At 51.1% G+C, this 16,107-nt stretch overlaps 9 protein-coding genes across 9 annotated transcripts; 5 read left to right on the top strand and 4 right to left on the bottom strand.

Moving 5' to 3' along the window:
- Positions 1-26: 26 nt before the first annotated feature.
- On the bottom strand, positions 27-953 carry C7974DRAFT_438123 (uncharacterized protein; the record flags this gene model as incomplete). Its single annotated transcript, XM_046145239.1, has 2 exons — positions 27-319; positions 371-953. The coding sequence occupies 2 exons, from the start codon at positions 951-953 to the stop codon at positions 27-29; spliced, it is 876 nt and encodes a 291-aa protein (XP_045990975.1).
- A 569-nt stretch (positions 954-1,522) lies between these two features.
- On the top strand, positions 1,523-2,420 carry C7974DRAFT_438122 (uncharacterized protein; the record flags this gene model as incomplete). Its single annotated transcript, XM_046145238.1, has 2 exons — positions 1,523-1,937; positions 2,059-2,420. 2 exons carry the CDS (start codon positions 1,523-1,525, stop codon positions 2,418-2,420), a joined length of 777 nt encoding a protein of 258 aa, XP_045990974.1.
- A 101-nt stretch (positions 2,421-2,521) lies between these two features.
- Positions 2,522-3,304, bottom strand: C7974DRAFT_418852 (uncharacterized protein; the record flags this gene model as incomplete). Its single annotated transcript, XM_046144184.1, has 1 exon — positions 2,522-3,304. One exon carries the CDS (start codon positions 3,302-3,304, stop codon positions 2,522-2,524), a length of 783 nt encoding a protein of 260 aa, XP_045990973.1.
- Positions 3,305-4,038: 734 nt separating this feature from the next.
- C7974DRAFT_87780 (uncharacterized protein) lies at positions 4,039-7,923 on the top strand. Its single transcript, XM_046147435.1, has one exon. It carries the CDS (start codon positions 4,246-4,248, stop codon positions 7,753-7,755), a length of 3,510 nt encoding a protein of 1,169 aa, XP_045990972.1. The 5' UTR covers positions 4,039-4,245; the 3' UTR covers positions 7,756-7,923.
- Positions 7,924-8,424: 501 nt separating this feature from the next.
- Positions 8,425-9,201, top strand: C7974DRAFT_381405 (S-adenosyl-L-methionine-dependent methyltransferase; the record flags this gene model as incomplete). Its single annotated transcript, XM_046140583.1, has 1 exon — positions 8,425-9,201. The coding sequence occupies one exon, from the start codon at positions 8,425-8,427 to the stop codon at positions 9,199-9,201; it is 777 nt and encodes a 258-aa protein (XP_045990971.1).
- A 215-nt stretch (positions 9,202-9,416) lies between these two features.
- C7974DRAFT_87777 (uncharacterized protein) lies at positions 9,417-10,256 on the bottom strand. Its single transcript, XM_046147434.1, has 2 exons — positions 9,775-10,256; positions 9,417-9,726 (listed from the first exon to the last, which is right to left on the bottom strand). The coding sequence occupies exons 1-2, from the start codon at positions 10,208-10,210 to the stop codon at positions 9,632-9,634; spliced, it is 531 nt and encodes a 176-aa protein (XP_045990970.1). The 5' UTR covers positions 10,211-10,256; the 3' UTR covers positions 9,417-9,631.
- A 535-nt stretch (positions 10,257-10,791) lies between these two features.
- On the top strand, positions 10,792-11,410 carry C7974DRAFT_406627 (uncharacterized protein; the record flags this gene model as incomplete). The annotated part of the gene is made up of 2 exons (XM_046143161.1): positions 10,792-11,213; positions 11,265-11,410. Coding segments are annotated over exons 1-2 (323 nt in total), but the record flags the coding sequence as incomplete, so codon positions are not given.
- Positions 11,411-12,526: 1,116 nt separating this feature from the next.
- On the top strand, positions 12,527-14,829 carry C7974DRAFT_87766 (ferric reductase like transmembrane component-domain-containing protein). The gene is made up of 2 exons (XM_046147433.1): positions 12,527-13,162; positions 13,214-14,829. The coding sequence occupies exons 1-2, from the start codon at positions 12,612-12,614 to the stop codon at positions 14,772-14,774; spliced, it is 2,112 nt and encodes a 703-aa protein (XP_045990968.1). The 5' UTR covers positions 12,527-12,611; the 3' UTR covers positions 14,775-14,829.
- Positions 14,830-14,883: 54 nt separating this feature from the next.
- Positions 14,884-16,054, bottom strand: C7974DRAFT_370159 (uncharacterized protein; the record flags this gene model as incomplete). The annotated part of the gene is made up of 2 exons (XM_046139961.1): positions 15,510-16,054; positions 14,884-15,407 (listed from the first exon to the last, which is right to left on the bottom strand). Exons 1-2 carry the CDS (start codon positions 15,781-15,783, stop codon positions 14,884-14,886), a joined length of 798 nt encoding a protein of 265 aa, XP_045990967.1. The 5' UTR covers positions 15,784-16,054.
- Between the last annotated feature and the right edge of the window lie 53 nt (positions 16,055-16,107).

The following is a 16,107-nucleotide window of genomic DNA, read 5'->3' as shown; positions in this document are numbered from 1 at the left end:
ACATGTTCCTGGTCTGCAAGTCTACACTATCGAAAGATCACAACCTCTTCATCGACCTTAGCTTCGTACGGGTCCTTGTGTCCATGGTAATCGAAGTAAGCTTGCTGGACGGACTGATAAGGCGATCCAGAAGGACAGAAAGCAAACTGCTCTAAGGTATTGGTAGCCTCACGATAATCGTCAAGCTTGTAGCAAGCATTTCGGTCCAGTTGTGTTGCCCACTCGGTCATTTTGTTCCAGTCACGACATTTACGGACCTGACCAGCTCCGATGTGCTCAGCCAAAGCTGGCATGGGTGTGTCGTCAGCTGCACACATTACTGTTGTTGAGTGGTCAGTCAGTTCATGCATGTAGTGCAAGGCAGACTTACTGTCTTGTCGCAAGCCGTTCAGACAGTGGTTAATATGGTGATAGTCAAAGGTCTGATTGCCGCCGTCATGCTTTACTGTGATAGCTTTGCGAATATACTTCACACAGTGGAGATCATGGATGCCTTTTAGATAGTAGATGCTGCGCTCTGTGTCCCATGGAAATCGGCCAGATGGAGGCAGTCCGACTTTACGTGTGAAGTCATCGTGGAGCGCAACTGCCATTGGGCTGGTGTCGATTGCGTCCCAGGCTGCATCCATTTCTTCAGTGCTGGAATTAGGATTCCAATAAGGCGAAATGGGTTCATAAGTAATAGGAGTGTCAAAGGACAGGCCGCTGTAGGGAGTCTTGCCAGCGCTGTGCGTCAAGTTTCGAAGTTTCGCATTGTCCATCACCAGCAGCACGTTTGCTGAGAGCGACAGCAGCAGCAATGACATGAACGCAACGAAACTGCGCGTATTGGTCGGGATGATCTCCGTAGAATTGTTGTCCCAAGCGATGCCATCCTTCTCTTCCTCAAGCTGTCTCAAGATCTCTTCTTCTTCGTCAGCGCTCACAGGTTGATACTTGGGAGGTCGTTCCATAATGTTGGTAATGATGGTCTAGCGGAGTTAGGAAGGCAGCAGCACTGGCGGCAGAAGAAGGTTGCATCTCCGGTGTGACCATATCACGTTCTTCTGCTGCCAATGTGGCTCAGTATGCGCACTACGCTCAGCCATGGTCGCACTCCGAGGTCTGGTCGAGTGATCATTAGGGACGCGTTCCAGTCCCGCCTCTCCGCATTGTTGCCGAGCGCGCGGGTATCTTAGCTCCGGGAAAAGCAAGGAAGGTTACAACTCTGATACGGCATTGGTGATACGTGTGCGACCGTGATCCTGGAAACCGAGGGGTTTATCTGATGTTTGCTGGTGGATAAGTGTGACTTGCCAAATGCTGGCTCGTCGCGCCGAGGCACGCTAGGGTAGCAGCCTTAACCATAATAGCTCCTTCCTCTTTTGGGGGGTCGACCAAACAGGGTAATTTACTGACATCCAATCCTGATGCATTTGTGTATCTCCGACTCCGCTGTAGCTCTCGCAAGACGGCAGGTCAATAACTCGACAACCTACTTTAGGACGCCGATTTCGCCATGGTTGGCATTGAAGGAACAGACATGAGCGATCGTTACCTCGTCCGCGAGGTTGAAACCAAGCAAGAGTTGGACGAGGTACTTGACGTGATCTGGGCGGCAAACCACACACCGTACGAACCCTTCCTACAACTATTCTTTCCGGTCCTTGGTTTCACGTCTGCCCATCGCAAGGCTGCACATATCGAGTCGAAAGAGCGGTTCTGGAAACAACACACATCAGAATCATCAAGTCACTGGCTCTATGCTCTCGACACTGTGACGGGAAAGGCTGTAGGCTGCGCGCAATGGGTAATATCAACAACAAATCCCTTTGCAAAAGGTGTACCCACGCTCGAAGCACCTTGGTGGCCTGAGGGTGAATGTCGAAAATTCTGCGAGTCGATCTTGAATCAAGTCTACAAGCCGCGGGCAAACTGGATGACGCGGCCTCATTGTGGTAAGTGGAGATCATCAAACATGAAATTTGACCATACATGACTTGTAGAGATCACCCTCTATCTGACTACTGAAACTCCGACACCGCACCTAAATTCGGACCCTGGCTGACGTAGTGCCAGCACTAAATTGGATGGCGGTCCATCCCGCACATCGGCTTTGCGGTATCGGCTCGCTCCTCATGAATGCGGGTTTAACCAAAGCAGACGATCTCGATCTCGAGTGTTGGTTGGAAGGATCTAGTATGGGGAAGCCGTTGTACGAAAAATTCGGGTTCCAGTCCCTGCTCAAGGTAGCCTTCGACACCGACGTGCAAGGTTCCAGCGATGAATGGCGCAAATGCGCACACGAAATGACACCAGCGGCTGTTTTTGCCATGTGGAGACCAATGCGAGGCATATGGAGGCTGGAGAACGGACAGCAAGTGGGGCTGCCATGGAGTCTGGGAACCAAACCTGTACTGAACGGTGCCTTGCATAGTTGAGAAATCTTTGCACGAGGGGTTTGACGTTAGGAAACAATATGAAAATCGAACATGCGCCTTGAGTACAGAAAGGTGCTGTCAATCGTCTTTGCTACCGAGCTCTAGTTCCATATCTGGTAATCAGGAAAGTAGCTCGTGTGGATCCTCCTGGCGTACTCCACTATGATAGGGAACTCCTCTTTGAGCAGATTCCTGCTCCATGGCGCAGAATCGCTGACAAGGTTGGCCACAACGAAGCCAAAAACTGAAGTATCGGCTTCAGATGGCTGTTCTCCACCCAACACCCAGAAACATTCAGCCTTCTCTTGTGACTTCTCGGAGCTTGCTTCCAGCAGCCCGTTGATAGCTTGCCAGACCTCTTCGGTAAATGCAGTTATGTCTGCATCACTAAAGCGACCTGTTCCTTGCTCGTAGAGTCGTTGAATGATTCCTCGATAAGCCAAATTGCCAGCGAGGACCTTTGCAGGGTATGGCAGCTTGCTCATAGCATGGTCTCGCATGACGTAGTAGTTTTTGACCCATCGCTCATGTGTGTCGTAGAAAGAGAGCTTGTCTTCTAACAGTGCGCGGACTGCGAGATCATATCCCTTCTCAACCGCGTTCAAGTTGGCGTTCAAGTTACGCAGCAAGCCTTTGTCGACAAAATCCTTCGCGATCAGGGTCGAGTCTGAAAGCCACACCGAAGACTGCCCAGGCAGAGTGATCTCCACATATGGGACCTTACCCTTCGGTCCAGATGGGGGAAATCCAATCTCGCATATGTACTTGAGACCAGATAGGCGGCAGCGAAGCTCCAATTTGGAGACAAATGGACTCCATGTATACTGGCTCGGAAGGTCGGCTCCGCGGTAAATGGCAATGCGTTGCTCGGTTTTCAAATCCATTTCGAGTGCAGGAGAGACAGACAAGAAGGTCGATGGGAGCCAGTTCCAGGAATCCGAGTACGAATGGCCAAAGATACGCAGAGCTCGTTTTCTGCTCACTGATCCCAAAGGGCAAGAAGTTCGAACTAGGTGAATATCACAAGAGAAAATTGTACATCTGCTGCGGTGCATATGAGATCGGAGGTACTTATGAAGTACTCTGAAATCATGCAGAACAAGCTTCGGCCCTGGCTATTGGGCCCGACGATTCAAGGGATGAAGGGAGGGGATCCGCCCCATCTGACGATCGAAGCTCTGCTTAGACCGTAAGCCTCTCGAAAGCTTACCTATTAAGGCGTTGAGAGGCGAGAAGAATACGAGGCTCTACAGGTGAGACTTAATAATATCTGGCCTGTTGCAAGTGGATAAGTGCTCATGCCGGCCCCCCATACAAGACCGACCGCGCTGTGATTCTTAGCAGTACGGGAGCGTTGGGCGTCGTTTGTGATGCCATTGTTGTAGAAGCGCATCAGACGACATCCAACAGAGCACCAGTGGCGGGCATGTGTGAGAGGGTTACACAGAAGGCAATGCGTTGTGTGCTGCGCATGTCAGGCTGCAGTTGCGCGCATGGTCGGGTGAGCTGAAGCAGGGTTAATTGCACGCTTATGTGCAGGCCGGCCCCGCTTCTCGGACTTTTCTGGGCCACGTGACAGCGCGTGCCGATTTGACTTCGTGTGGAGGTCGTTGGCTATCAAGAGGACAAAAGTAGGAGTATACGCATCGTATCCAGCTATTCAAATACGTGCTGTAAGCTGCACCCGATCGATGCTTCGATGAACTACGTCATCGATTTCCAACACTGGTGACGGGAACATTCATGCTCAGCTTTGGGCAATCTTTCTTGCAGCCGCCACCAAACCTTCGACACTCCCCAAATTCCCAACCAGCATGCACGAGAGATGCCATTGAAGGCAGCGTCGGTCTCGAACAAGGTTGTTCGCAGCCGCAAAAGAAAGGCGCAGGACGTAGATGCCGTGCTAGAGAGCGATGGCCCGGATGATGTGAACGTAGCAGCCACCGAAAGTACCACCACCACACACGTCCCCACAAAGACTCACGATGGAGGCCAGAAGCCAAGAAGGTCGACAAAAGCAAAGAAGCCTGCTCTGATCCGCCATGCTTCGTCGACATTGGTTGAGACGACGGTACCATGGCCCGAACACTTCTCGAAGTTACAGCAGGTGCATCGCGCACTCAATCTCGTATACACCTTCTGTTGCACGCGCAAACAGCTAGCGACCACTCTCGATAACCTCAAAGCGACCGTCGAGGGGCACATTAAGCGCGAATTGCGTATCGCAGATGTGGCGCAGATTACGGCGTTGATCCCAAAAGCTATCAACTTTGCATACGTTGACGAAGCTATGCTTCAGATCAATCTTATGGGACAAGAGGACAATATGAAGAGCCGAAGAGCGCAGGATTTCCTCATCATGCAGCCCGAGCCAGACAAGGGCGAGCACAAGGAGGTCTTGCTGTTCGAATTCGTCGACGGAGATCTGAAGCGACAGGTGCAGCATGCAAAGACTGGTGAACCTATTAGAGCGACTCAAAAGTTGCGCCATGAAGAACTGAAGATGCCTGTCTTTAGCCAAAAGCAGATGATGAACCTAATCGAAAAGAGAAACGTCAAGTTCACCTCGGCTGTCAATGCTTTCCTGAACAAGTGTGTGGAGGAGAGCTGCGATGCAGTGGAGAAGATCGAAGAGTCTGCCATGGCATTCTTACCAAAGCCCTCGGAACATCAGGACTCAACCCCAGGGCCCCAAACGTCGAAACTGCCAGCGTTCATACCGACAGAGCGCAAAACCATACCGGAGATAGTGGACGAAATCAAGAGTCTCGACTGGTATTCTGGACAGATCGTTCCCGACGGCCATCGAGTATTCGACCCACAGCCTCCCATCTATGGCGACCTTGACTTTGCCATGTCTCAGAACCTTGTCAATGCACTATATAACAGAAGCAACATCACACAGCTGTACGCACACCAAGCGGAAGCTATCAACAATCTCTATGAGGGGAACAACGTGATCGTGTCTACGTCGACGAGCTCAGGGAAGTCGCTGATATACCAAATACCTGTTTTGCATCAGTTGGAACAAGAACCAGAGACACGAGCAATGTACATTTTCCCCACGAAAGCGTTAGCACAAGACCAGAGAAAGAGCATGAAGGAGCTCCTACGATTCATGGATGGTATGCAAGACATCATTGTGGAGACCTTCGACGGAGACACAGCCATGTCAGATCGTGATTATATCCGCGACGAAGGCAGGATCATTTTCACTAACCCAGATATGCTACATCTTACAATCTTGCCCCAAGAAGAAGCATGGCGTACATTTCTACAGAACCTTCGGTTTGTTGTTGTTGATGAACTGCACGTTTACAACGGTCTCTTCGGAGCTCATGTTGCTATGATCATGCGACGACTACGCAGGATATGCGCCGCATTGGGTAACCGACACGTTAAGTTCATCTCTTGTTCAGCAACAGTTGCAAATCCGGAAACCCACATGAAGACTATCTTCGGCGTCGACGCAGTCAAACTAACAGACTTTGATGGCTCACCATCTGGCAGGAAGGAGTTCTTGTGCTGGAACACACCATTCAAAGACCCAGGAGATCCCACATCAGGGAGAGGCGATTGTAATGCAGAGACTGCGAAGCTGTTTTGCCAACTGGTCCTGAGAGGAGTGAGAGTCATCGCCTTTTGTCGAGTTCGAAAGCAGTGCGAGGCGCTACAGGCTGCAATAAAGACAGAGTTGGCAAATCTAGACCGGACAGAAGTCATTGGACGCGTAATGTCTTACAGAGGTGGCTATACCCCACAAGATCGGCGGCAAATTGAGCGAGAAATGTTTGACGGAAAGCTACTTGGTATAGTTGCAACCACTGCGCTCGAGCTGGGTGTAGACATCGGATCGTTGGACTGTGTGCTCACGGTCGGATTTCCTTACACCATTGCGAACCTGCGTCAGCAAAGCGGACGTGCGGGAAGACGAAACAAAGATTCTCTGTCAGTGCTGGTCGGTGACTGCTTCCCGACAGATCAATATTACATGCAGAACCCAGATGAAATATTCACGAAACCGAACTGCGAACTCCAGGTCGATCTAGAGAATATGTTGGTGCTCGAAGGGCACGTCCAGTGTGCCGCTCACGAGATGCCTGTCAATGTCGCAGCGGACACGGCGTATTTCGGCCCCTTGCTAAACCAGATTGCAAAGGAACGCATGCGTAAAGATGCTAACGGGTTCTATCATTGTAATGAACGCTTCTTGCCGCAGCCATCCCGCTCGGTTGCCATTCGAGACACTGAGGATACACACTTCGCCATCATCGATGTCACACATGGAAAAAACACGGTCTTGGAAGAGCTTGAAGCTTCACGAGCCTTCTTTACAATTTACGATGGCGGAATTTTTCTGCACCAAGGCAATACATACTTGGTCAAGGAGTTTAGTCAGGAGCGCATGATTGCAAAGGTTGAATATGTCAAGGTCGATTGGACCACACAGCAGCGGGACTACACAGACATCGACCCTGTTGAGACTGAGGCCATACGGCGCATTCCCGGTTCCCGATCAAAGGCTTTCTTCGGTCCTATTAAAATCCAACAGGTGGTTTACGGTTTCTTCAAGATTGACAAAAAGCGTCGTATCCTTGATGCTGTCCAGGTGGACAACCCGCCAATCATCCTCTTCTCGAAAGGGATGTGGTTGGACGTTCCGAAATCAGCTATGGATATCCTCAAATCTCGCAGACTTAATATCGCCGCAGGCATCCATGCAGCCGAACACTCTGTTCTTTCTTTAATGCCCAACTACGTCATTAGTATGCCTGGCGACGTACGCACGGAATGCAAGTTCGCCATAAAGGAGTTCGCAAAGAAAGAAACACAACGTAAGCGCCCTGCGCGAATGACATTCTATGACGCAAAGGGTGGCGCAAGTGGGAGCGGCATCTCCACGAAAGCCTTCGAGCACGTCGATGCGCTACTTGCGCAGGCATGTAAACGCCTTCAAACATGTCATTGCTTAGAAGGTTGTCTTGAGTGTTGCAACGACGACCGGTGCAAACACGCTAATCAGGTCATGAGCAAGGCCGGGGCTATGGTCATCATAATGTGCTTGCTAGGCCGAGAAAAGGACATCGATATTGACGCGCTGCCCTGGGGCGAAGAGGATACAGTGCAAGCAGGGATCGAGACCGTCGTGGAGGCAGAAACGGTCAAAATGGCGAGAGGGAAGATGGTGGATGGTGTACTAATAAAGGAGGAGGACGACGAAGATCATTTTGCGCGGAGTGTGCATATGTTTGGGGGTGAGAGGACGTACATCGGCGTCCATAAACAGCAGCCAGTCCTGGGTCAACCGGGCAAATCATACGGCTCATGGGCATGATAATCGTACAAGCAATACTATACGGCACGATGGAGCCGCTCTTTGCTCCGCTTCCTGTTTCTGTCTGGTGACAGAGGACATGGCCAGAAACGTGCTACTACGGCACGCCGTACGCTGGTCGATCCCTGTCGCGCCTGGGTAGGGTGATGGTAGGGAAGGTGATGATTGTGCATCTTGCGCTGCGTCGACAATGCGAACAAGGAGCCACGAAAGCGACATCTATCAACCTCGTACTATCTGTAGGCGTATTCTAGCACTCTTGACGTACAGGGAGGCCGATAAATGCTAAAGTCTCCCTGGGTATGCCCCGACCCTCGATTTATCCGCATCTATTGCTAACAGTAACATGTCCCAGGCGACTATGAGCCTTGACACTCATTTCAACATATTATGTGTACACCACCAGACCTCGCGTTGATTCCGGTATGTGTAGCTGCGTTGATTCCAAGAATGAGTCTTTTTGAGCACGTTTGTATGACACCTTGCATCCCCTGCAACACCGAAGCGAGATCACACGCTCGCGGTGGGGACCCTGTAACCTCTCGACTGCAACAATCTTCCCATGTAACAGCAAGCTGCGATGTGGTTCTCCGATCACTATCAAACAATTACACCAATAACACCAATTCGAGCTCAGAGTCCTCTCATTGCATACAATCTCAAAGCATCATGCCAGCATCAAAACAAGCTCAAGAAGACTATGACAGATACGCCGCAATATATGACGACTACAGTCTACTGCCTTCCGGCCGTCTCGAATCTGATTTGATCAAGATCGCCTTGGGAGACTGTACTGGCCTCACGATTCTGGATCTCGGTGGCGGCACAGCACTGCATGCACGTGAAGCCATATCACTAGGCGCAAAATCCATCGATGTCGTCGACGTGTCTAGCGAGATGCTCGCCGAAGGCTGCAAATGCGTTCAAGATAAAGACTCGGTCTTGGCTCAGAAGTTGCGGTTTTTCCAGGCAGATGTATCGAAACCACTTTCGCATCTGCCTTTATGCAAGGAAGGTTACGATCTTGTCATGGCCAATTGGATCTTCAGCTTCGCGGATACCATGGAGGTTTTGGAGGGCATGTTCCGTAACATTGTCGGCTATCTCAAGCCTGGTGGTCGCTTCATCGGCGTCCGTGATGCAGACCCGTGGAGTCCTGCTTTGGAGAGCAAGAAGTATGGAGGCTATTGCGAATGGCTGAAAGATATACCTGGTGGGGTACAGTATCTCTGTGTCTTGAACAGTTCGCCTCCGATAAAATTCATCGGTTCATCGCTTGAAGTCATCTATTCTGGCTCTACAGAAATCTACGAGAAATTCGGCTTGACGGAGATTTCCCTCGTTCCTTATGAAGAAGCAGAAGTGATACGACAAGATCGTCGCTTTTGGGAGTTGTTCCTGGACAGACCAAATATGGCTGTCGTACGAGCCATAATGAAGGCCTGAGGAGTCATGGCGCGTCATCCTGCCAAAGCTACATCCCGTATATCTCTATTCAGCTCGCGTAGAATGCAAAAGCGCGCACTTCGATACTCTGTCGCGGCTGACCCGAGCTTGCATCACCAAGATCAAACGCGCAATGCGGCACAGCTATATCCTGACCTGTCTTCGAGTCGTATCCAGCAAAGATCGCTATCTCCGTCTCCGACTGTTCCGGTATGTAATACCAACTATGCCTCGGGTTATGCAACACTTGATACACCTCGTTGGCGACGGTTGGGAACACTTCATCCACGCACAGGAGATCTGTTGCGGGATCCATCGTATTCGCGTCGCAGTACGCCATTGGGTAGTCTCGCAGTGGACCGTGCAAGGGCTTCCAGGCGCTGTATAACAGGTCAGTGAGGGCTACTAAAAGAAGTGGAAACAGGAGGACTCACTTGACGATCTGGAAATGACGGCTTTTGAATTCTTCCGATCGGCTTTTGAAGTATTTCTCTACTCTTCCCTTGATCTCGTTTGTGGTATAATCTTGGCTCTGTGTCAGTGCTTACACAAAAAGCGTAGGATGAGACATACCGATGTGGGCAGATAGCGCAGGCTGAGGAGCTCTATCTTTTCCTTTTGGTTGGAACGGGAAAGCCGCGGCGCGCTTCCGGATCATGTAATCAAATATGTACACCTCATCGGCACCTAATGCTTTCCGAAGAGCCGCATGTACTTGGGGGAGGTAGAAGTCCTCTACCTTGTGTTCGTCGTCAAAATCGGCCCTCGGCATACAGCCATCGAGCTCAGTCATCATTATGCCATTTGTCTGGAAACTCAGTCCCGCCGTTCGCAGGTTGCGAATCTTGATTCCTGGGTAGTAGTCGATGACGAAATTGCTCTTTGGAACGCCTGGTGGTGTATCATAGTTCAGGATGTACGCTTTCTCGTGCTGCAATGCTGGATTGTCGCCGACCGCGTATCGGATTGTTTGTACGGTGTCGTGAGAGTCTTCAAATATGAGAACCATGTTTATATGATATTGGTAAGAAGAATTTGAGATTGTACGGTGTGGCTCTAAGTCAATGTTGCTCTCGGGCAAGTGCTGAACCAGATGTTAAAGGCCCGCTTAATGCTAACAGTATTCGTCATCAGCATGCATATCTTGCTCAACTATCTACACCCTACACATTTCTGTTGTCTGGGTAGATACTACACTAACCGTATGAGCATCACTGCCGAACTATGACCTTCTGCTTTAATATAAACCCTCCGGAAATGTTCGTATCAGCAACCTTCAGCGAGCTTTCTTGATGATATCAGTTTGCTTACAATGGTGATCATGCTTTTATTGCATAGGTGACACACCAGTGTTGCGGGGTATGCATTTTGAGAGCATTTGAGAGATTTTTGCTATATACAAGCTTACGCGTGTGGCATTTAGCTATTGGACGTCACTGGTCAGTGTTACTAGGATTGAGGATAGTACACTCAACGTCTCGGATGAAGGTCTGTAATAAGCTCACGACCGGCATATCTGTCTGCAACAATGCATGATCGGCATACATGTATGTGCAGGGTGGTCCAAATAGCATCTCTCGGCTAGAACAAACGAGATATCATCTCGAACAGAGAGGGGTAGAAAAGAGCTCCTCATCCTGTACAATCTTGACCCATATCAATCTCAATTCACACGTCTCTTCTCGAAATCATAATGTCGTCCTCTACTGCTTCCAAGAACCAGCCATGGAAGGCGTTTTGGCCTCCTGCGGAGACCAACGCTGCCCAAGTAGAACTCACGCCCGAGGAGATGGATCTCCAGCGCTCTTACGGAACCCATGCCTCGAACACCAAAGGCAAGATCTTTGCCATCGACTCTAAGACCCAACCATGGAAGGCGTCCTGGCCCCCTGCGGAGACCAATGCTGCTCAAGCAGATCTCACACCCGAGGAGATGGACCTTCAACGTTCCTACGGAACCCACGCCTCAAACACCAAGGGCAAGGTCTTTGCCATCGACAACGAGCCAAAGTGTAAGCACACCGCCGGGATGATCTGTATGGATCCCTACTAACCATTCTCAGCTAACTAAGATGACACCTTCTGCGAGTTGAATGGACACTCACCCCATACATTCCTTCTGGCTGATAGCATAGAGGGTCCTGGAATAGATAGCAGGCTTCAGCAGGTGCCTTTAGGTAGTCTCTACAATTCAACTATCCCGGTTTCAGTTATCTGAACAGAGTATGACACGCCATGTGATGCCCTGCATGATGAGACGTCCTCCTGCTGACGCGGCTCCTACATGTGCCAACGAAGGGCCGCTTCCCAAATAAACATAGTCTTCAACGCCCCAGCTCCCGTTCTCCAGATCTTCAGTGGCTTTTGAGCAAGCGGCGGGAGCCTCGATATCGGCGGGCCTGAGTGACCCACTATACTAGAACCCGCTCTGTGGGTTCTATCTGCAGGGTGACCTGGCTGCATATTTGGTGTTAGAGTAGGGGACGAGTCGTATGTATGTAGGACGTTGCACGACTAACGGACTCTACTAGATCCGCGATCAGCAACTTCGGTTGCTGAATTTCTTAACCATTTTGGAGATGATTCGCAGTATAGTTGTCGAACATGTCTTCTACTGTCTCGTCTTTCTTTGAAGTCTGACCCAGTAAGGGCTAGCATGATCGTGCGCTGATTAGACTCGGCAATTCCTCGTGAGACGTCCCCAGTGTTTCGCAAACCGAAACGACCGAACCTAGAGGTACAGCCGAGACCCTTGAAGCCTTCGTAAGACATCGTTCGGCCGGCGAAAGAGGCATCTAGATACAACTCACAGTGTTGTTTTTATGTCAACCATAGCGTCTAGCGTCTGGAGCATACTGCTCTGAAGTCCAAGGTTGCTTCTGTTCGGCCACACTCTGATTCGATAGATACAAGAGCTGCGAGGACATATTGTGCGTACCAAACCGACATGCCAGCCTCCAAGGGGTGGGTAGTCATTAGGCGAGTCTGAGCTAACCTTGATCACGCCTAGAGCTTCCTGCTTAGAGTCTAGCGTGTACATGCTACTGGTCCCCATCTTTACCCGCTCCCATTAGCGTTTGGCGGAGTGTACAATCGCGTGTCCGCAACCGAATGCGCGCAAACATGCTCATCTGCAGGCAGGAGCACTTGACATTGCCAATCAGAAGATCGTTGGCCGCAAACGGGCCGCTTTCGAACATGGCTGCAAAGTCTCTCACAATCTGCTCATTTATGAATTAATTGATTGGACCGTTCTAGGAACGTGGGTTCCAGGGCTGTATTGCGACCGCGCCGCAGCAGATACAGATCAGATGTAGAACGTATTTTGAATGCATGCAGACGCTGACCTGACTATACCTCCGATATCTTTGGCTCACTGAGCATCTCGTACTCACACTGACAAGGCTACCATGGAGTTGCTTTGGCTGTTCATCCTCCTTCAGGCGTTCCCCGTAGCTCACTCGCATCTGGTGTCGAACAAGTTCCCCGGCTATGGATTTGCCTGGTACGACCCTAACTGCGGTTTCTCCTGCTATAATGCAGTCTCGTCGACTCCTCTAGAGTGTGACGCGAGCGACTCTTCTACTGACGGCCATGGGGGCATGGATATGGACATGGACATGGGGATGGGTGCGGAAGCGCCAACGCCTGATTGTAAAGCGCAGAACCTCCCTTTCTTGGAGACCATAGCTTACTGCATGAGCACAAGATGTACCGCAGACGTGCCAGTCTGGAAAAGAGAGGAGTTCTGGGCGACGAAGCTCATCACTGGCATTGTGCCCAAGTGGACTTACTCGGAGACACTGGAGCAACTTGGCAATTCGACCGTCACCATGGTGTACAATGGAAGCTCGGGTGAAGTTATGACCATGCCTATGGTGCTCAGCGACTTCGACTATAACAGGCAGTTCAAGTTCAACAAGCTCTTTGATCACATCGAAATGCTCCAAGTTCGATATATGTAAGTTGAGCCGCTGGCATTCAACAGGTTCGTTTTCTGATCCTTCTGTAGCTTTGTTCTTGTGGCTCTGGGTATTGGTATTCCAATCCTCTGCACCGTATCCCGCAAGCTACCGTTTACGACCAGCCTGCTCGACAGGCTCAAACCATACGTCGTGTACCCGTCCACAATCGGCTCGTATCATGTTCGCCCGCTGCCCTGGCTTATTGGCAATGCACCCACGGTCGGGCAAGCCGCGTTCATATTCGTTTTCTTCGCCCTCAATATCATTCTGAGCTCAATAAGCTATGGCAGTTCACAGCCGCATGCATGGTACTATTTGAAGAGGGATGAGATGCTCGCCTACGTTGGCTATCGCACTGGGCATATTGGGTATGCTCTTCTACCGCTTGTTGTTCTCTTCTCGAGCCGCAACAACTTCTTGCTCTGGATCACAAATTGGTCGTACGGTACATATCTCTTGCTGCACCGCTGGATCGCTCGAATCTTCACCTTACAAGCCATCATCCATAGCGTTACGCTTTTGATGGCCTATCAGGGAAGCGGCGGCTATGCTGCCGAAAAAAACAAGCCATACTGGCTGTGGGGTATTGTCGCCACTGTACTGGCATGTGCCATGCTGGTGTTGAGCGTTCTTTGGTTCCGCCGCCTATCATACGAAGTCTTCCTCGTCCTTCACATCATCCTTGCCGTATTTGTCATCGTGGGCTGCTGGTACCACGTCATTCTGCGATGGGGCTACAACTTCTACGACAACTGGCTATACGCCGCCATCGCGGTGTGGTTCTTCGATCGGGCTGTGCGCGTGCTGCGTGTCTTGAAGAACGGGATGCTGTACGCCAACGTCACCGAAATCAGCGACAGCTACGTCCGCATCGATATTCCCGGTGTGCGGTGGGCGAGCAAACCGGGGTACATTGGCTACGTTGGGTTTCCGACTCTGCACCCGATCTCGCCGTGGGAGAACCATCCTTTCTCAATCAACTCGTCGTTGCTGTTCCAGAACCACAGGCAAGCACATGCACCAGCATCTTCGACCAACTCCACGTCGGACAACAGTCACACCAAGGAAGTATCTGTAGACGATAAAGCACCGGCGAATCTCGTTTCGCGCGATGTCACGGAATTGCTGTCTACTGCAAGCGTGTCCTTCATCGTCAAGAAGAGAACTGGCATGACGGCGGTACTGAAGAGCAGCGCTCGGCTGCTCACCTTTCTAGATGGGCCGTATCCTCACTCTGCCAGCGCTGATGCTCTGGAGGCTGATCACTTGCTGTTGCTCGGTGGCGGTATCGGTATCACTGGGTTGCTCGGGTGGCTCTCTGCTCATCCCAATGTCAAACTGGCATGGAGCGTCAAAGCCCCTGACCAGGCGCTGGTGGATGAGGTAAGCCCGGCTCTCAGTAATGTCGCCGACAAGCAGGTGTTGGTTGGACAACGATTCGCTATCAAAGACTTGCTGCAAAGGGAGGTCGACGCTGGCTATAAGAAGGTTGGCATCGTCGTTTGCGGGCCTGCAGGAATGTGCGATGAGGTTCGAGCCGTGGTGGCCGGGCTGGGGAGAGGAAGTAAGACCGTACTCGAGTTGCATGTGGACGCTTTCTCTTGGTAGATTGATATAGCCATGTCATGCTTGTGGATCATAATCGATTCGAGTATTTCCTAAGTTGTTTCAAAGTAAAAGTTCGGATTGGTTGTGGTGACGCAACCTGTACTCCGTCCTACGAGCAGCTTGTCACACTGTCAACCTTGTCCAGCCCCGCAAAGTTCCTCTTCTCATGTTCTGTAATGGCATCTACCTTCGCCGCACTCGCACTACTCTTGTCAAATCGGTAACCCAACCACTCTTTGACTAATCTCCGGGCAAGTTCCAGCCCAATGACACGCTCACCCATACACAGCACCTGAGCATCGTTGCTCAAAATCGCGCGCTCGACACTGAACGAGTCGTGTGCCGTAACCGCCCTGATGCCAGGGACCTTGTTCGCACTGATGGCAACACCCAGCCCAGTGCCGCAGATCAGTATCGCGCGGTCGGCCTTGCCCTCAGCAACAAGTTTGGCGCCGTCGACGGCGACGTGCGGATACGCGGTGTCGTCGCTTGTTTCGGGGACGCCGACGTCGGTTATGTCTGACACGCGGGAGTCTTTCTTCAGGTCGGCGATGATGGCGTTCTTGTAGCTGACGCCAGCACTGTCGCAGCCGATGGCAATGCGGAGGGGTTGTGAAGACATCTTTCGTTCGACTGTAAGGGTATTTGGTCGAGGTGATTAAAGGTCCGAGGTGTCGTATAGCTTCTCAATGCGGCGCTTTGAAAGAGTCGAGTCCTTTACTGTCTTGCTGCTACCGGCCCCTGAGGAGCTGCGCTGGCTGGAGTATGTGAGTTCGCCTTCTGCGCTGTGGATCTTTTTGCCTGTTCCTTCTTCGACACCTTCGACGGTTCGATTAACGAGATTCTCAAATGGCTTGATGAATTGCAGATCCGTGTGGCCAACAGTCGATCCTGAGTGTTCAATGACCTTGGTCTTCTCTCCGGGTTTGGAGTGGTCGTTGATGCGTTGATAGACGTGATCGGTTTCGGAGTCTACGTTTAGGGAGAACAAAGCACGTTTGGGAGCCATTTTTGCGACCGGGGAGGCAATTGGTTTTATTATCCGGGGTCGAAGCGGGTGAATGCAGCTGACTGGGGAATGAGGGGAACGCCACGGTGCGGAGATTGCTACTTTGGGTATGCCGGAGGGGCCCAAATCCTCGACACGAGGTGTAAAGTCCGAGGTCGGGATTTGCGCCGATGGTGGAAGCCTCAATTCGTAGATTCGTTTGCTTGTTGCTCACGAAGTCGGGGTCAGGAATGTGCACTTGAGCTTCGGCTGATGTTTAAGTTGGTTGTTGATGTGGAGCTGAGGGGTACGTCATTGGCTTGAGGCAGGCTTATGGACCGCATT

This window comes from Boeremia exigua (genome assembly GCF_020726555.1).
Source record: "Boeremia exigua strain MPI-SDFR-AT-0100 chromosome Unknown C7974scaffold_16, whole genome shotgun sequence".
In the NCBI taxonomy this organism is placed as follows: domain Eukaryota; kingdom Fungi; phylum Ascomycota; class Dothideomycetes; order Pleosporales; family Didymellaceae; genus Boeremia; species Boeremia exigua.
Note: the sequence above shows the minus strand (reverse complement) of the source record. Positions and strands in the feature narration are given on the sequence as shown.

What these genes read in the sequence shown, in the direction of transcription:
- C7974DRAFT_87780 (XM_046147435.1), top strand. Translation starts at nt 4,246, where the DNA reads ATGCCATTGAAGGCAGCGTCGGTCTCGAACAAGGTTGTTCGCAGCCGC.
- C7974DRAFT_87777 (XM_046147434.1), bottom strand. Translation starts at nt 10,210, where the DNA reads ATGGTTCTCATATTTGAAGACTCTCACGACACCGTACAAACAATCCGA. An exon ending in TGCGCTATCTGCCCACATCG is followed by an intron (nt 9,727 to 9,774) that starts GTATGTCTCATC and finishes CACAGAGCCAAG; the next exon opens with ATTATACCACAAACGAGATC.
- C7974DRAFT_87766 (XM_046147433.1), top strand. Translation starts at nt 12,612, where the DNA reads ATGGAGTTGCTTTGGCTGTTCATCCTCCTTCAGGCGTTCCCCGTAGCT. An exon ending in ATGCTCCAAGTTCGATATAT is followed by an intron (nt 13,163 to 13,213) that starts GTAAGTTGAGCC and finishes ATCCTTCTGTAG; the next exon opens with CTTTGTTCTTGTGGCTCTGG.